The following is a 3,121-nucleotide window of genomic DNA, read 5'->3' as shown; positions in this document are numbered from 1 at the left end:
GAAAGCACATAGAAAGGAATTTAGCAGTTAACTATTTTTATAGTATTTTTGATAAAATGACTGTGCTTCAGTCTTAAACTACCAAGGATAAGAGCTGGACAAGACGACATGGCTCTACCATGAATGGACAAAGTCTCCATGAACTAGCTTGACTACTTTGAAAGTGCAAGAGTATAATCTTGATACAAATGAGCTGTCTCCCACAAAAAGTGAAAAAAAAAAGCAAACCACCAACCATTCTAAAGTCACAGTTTTCTTAATCCAAGAAGAATAATATAATCTCAGCTTCAACATTCAACTCTATTTGACCAGTTGACCTGCAAAGTTCAGACTTCTGATATCACAGCTGGATTTCTTGGTTTTGAGAATTTTTAATGTGACTATTTAAAATGAAGAGTTGGTAACTTTTCTCAGGGTTCTCCTCTCTCCAAGAACTTTCATCTGTCAACTTCCTGTTCCTTTGATAGTCTTGAGGGACTATTATTGCTTTGTTTTTGACATTTCTTAAAAACCAAAATGTTCAGATTCAAATAATATCAGGATTGTGTATTTCTGACAGCCCTCAGTTCAAGTGAAAACCGATTTAATCCTGGACATACAGCATTTTCACTAGCACGCATGTTTTATCAACCAAGATGTTGCTCGTAGTCTGAGCCTCAATGACTGTTCCTACTGAAAACAGTATAAAACATCACCAATTGACAGAAGTTGTTTTGCTGCTATCACTGCATTTACACTTGTCTATTTAACTGTATATAACTCTGAATACAGGAGGAAGAAGAAGAGATTAAACTGTACAACTGGTTTTGTGCAGAAAGTGTTATTACTGAACTGATGAACTAGTCCTTATCCAAGTCTATTTTTGGCATAGTAACAAAGGGCCTTCTGACATCCAGAAATAAAAGGTTATCTTCATCACAGTAAGTTAAAGAGTAGTTATTACAAAATGATGAAGAAAAAAAAAAGTTATCCTGGGGAGGAAGACTTTTGTTTTCCTTAGGAAGAACAGTTGTAAATCCTTCCCCAGAGGTATTAGCTGGACAGCAGTAAGATGCACGTTTCTTAACAGAAATGTGGTTGTGTTTTCATCAAAGATATGAGCTAAAACCATAATTTATGCTGCCAGGTGATCTCCTGCGTAGACTACATCTTAAGTTTCACCCTGACAGAAAAGAACATTAAAAGCCCTCCTACTTCCATAGATAAGTACTTTCCTAATAGGCGAGTTATTAAATAATTACTGAAAATAGTGCAGCGTATTTTGCATCTAAGTCAGCTTTAATTTGAACCAGTGACACAACATGTTGGCTTTGCAGATACAGAAACTCATTTCATTAATTTTATATGACTGAAAATAGAAGATTACAGACTGCCGGTTAGTAAAAATACTCAGTACTCATAAGCTTCCAATACACTTCCAAGTGTTCTAAAGTTGTTTTTTTAAATGAAAATCCATAGGTTCAAGCATAGAGATTTCATTTACTTTGCTTGAATCTAGGTCAACCATTTGCCTTCACAATTCTGTTTATAGTTTTAGAAATAGCAGGCTAAACAATATCGCCTGACTAGGATGAAGAAAACAGCACAGCACTTCGTGATAATTAACTCATCTTTTTCCTCCTATATATTTTAGGTCATGCTGCATAAAACAACATGCTGAACACATTCTGAAAATTATTGGCTATTAAAAATTCATGTTTGCACTTGTCATGGATACTAGGACTAAAACAACCTTAAATCTAAAACATGGGCCACTGGGGATGAAAAAAATGCTGTGTTTCAGAACAGGCTTAAAACAAGGTCTTCCCATATTTCAGAGTCTGAACCTGATGGTCTGCTCTCATCTAGCAAGTATTACAGGGTCTAAACTAACTTGTGGTTTCAGACTAATAGATATAAAAAGACATGTATACAGTAGAGAACTAACAGTATAAGTGATTTTTTTATATAAAACAAATTTCTCCTTTCTGTTCATTACAATTCCAACAAAAATATAAAGATGCTCACAATCTCTGATGTGTCACATACTATATGTTGCTATATTTAGGAGGCCTGTATCTTTGAAATTTTCAGTTGAACACCTTGTGAACCTAACTGCTAAAGCAAAGCACCTGTTACACCTGTACGTAAACCACTGTATAGAGCCATTCAGAACACACCATTACCAAAGAAAGTAAGATAAATTAGGTGTGTATTCCAAAGAGGAATTCAACTGTGTATTCAAGTGCGCAAATACATTTCTAAATAAACTAAGTCTTGTAAAACTAGTCAAATACAAGCTTAATGAGTTAACTCCTTCTGCATAGTACCATCTCCCTGAAGATTCCTCTCTAAAGTCATAGAGGATCTTTCTAGGCAGTACAGACAGAGCCAACCTGCACTATAAAATAACTATATAAACTGTACTATAAATATATATGAGGTACTCAATTCTCAGAAAAGTTTTGTTAGTAGTACTACATTCTCAGTATAACTAAGTAATTTTACTAAGAACACTTGGTAATGACTTTGTATTCTTTTCTTGAGAGGAACTTAAAGCACACTTCGCAAACTAACAAAACAGAACCTCCTTGTTGCTATTTACATCAGTAAGAAACTGTATCTTTAAAAGCCTAACCACTTATTTGAGTACTTAAGTGGGAACTTACGGACATAATTTTAGGAACATACGAAAAAACAGACGCTCCGTAACTCTGTCATGCATACAAGTACATGCTGTTTATTCAAGGTCATATAGTAACTGAATGGCAGAGCAGGGATCTGGACTCCCTGGGCCTGTATTAGTCACAAATCCATAACGACCTCGAGCACATCTGGGCACTGATTTCCAAACTCAGTAAATAGGCAAGATTTAAGACTGGTTTCCAAAAAAAGAAAAACAAACAAAACAAAACAAAACAACCAAAAAAAACCAAAATAACAAGAAAAAGGTTTAAACAGGACGTGGCCAAACACAGGGCAAGAATTTCATCCCAGTTTCATCTCCAGGGTCCAAGAAGCAGACCAACTCCACAAACTGACTTCCCTGCTGCGAGCTCGGTATCCAGCGAAGGGAGGCGGGAGGAGGGAGCTCCCGGCCGACCGCACACAGGCTCCCGGGCCCGCCGGCGCGTCCCTCCCG

At 36.6% G+C, this 3,121-nt stretch overlaps 1 protein-coding gene across 1 annotated transcript in view; it reads right to left on the bottom strand.

Moving 5' to 3' along the window:
* Positions 1-583: 583 nt before the first annotated feature.
* Positions 584-3,121, bottom strand: part of LOC113486952 — a gene marked incomplete at its 5' end in the record, with an annotated part of 8,101 nt that continues 5,563 nt past the window's right edge. The window contains 1 exon segment of the mRNA XM_026861299.1: positions 584-672. Coding sequence (XP_026717100.1) covers positions 584-672 — 89 coding nt within the window.

Source organism: Athene cunicularia (assembly GCF_003259725.1).
Source record: "Athene cunicularia isolate RWA chromosome 18 unlocalized genomic scaffold, athCun1 chr18_part1, whole genome shotgun sequence".
NCBI lineage: Eukaryota > Metazoa > Chordata > Aves > Strigiformes > Strigidae > Athene > Athene cunicularia.
This window is presented reverse-complemented; position numbering and strand designations above follow the sequence as displayed.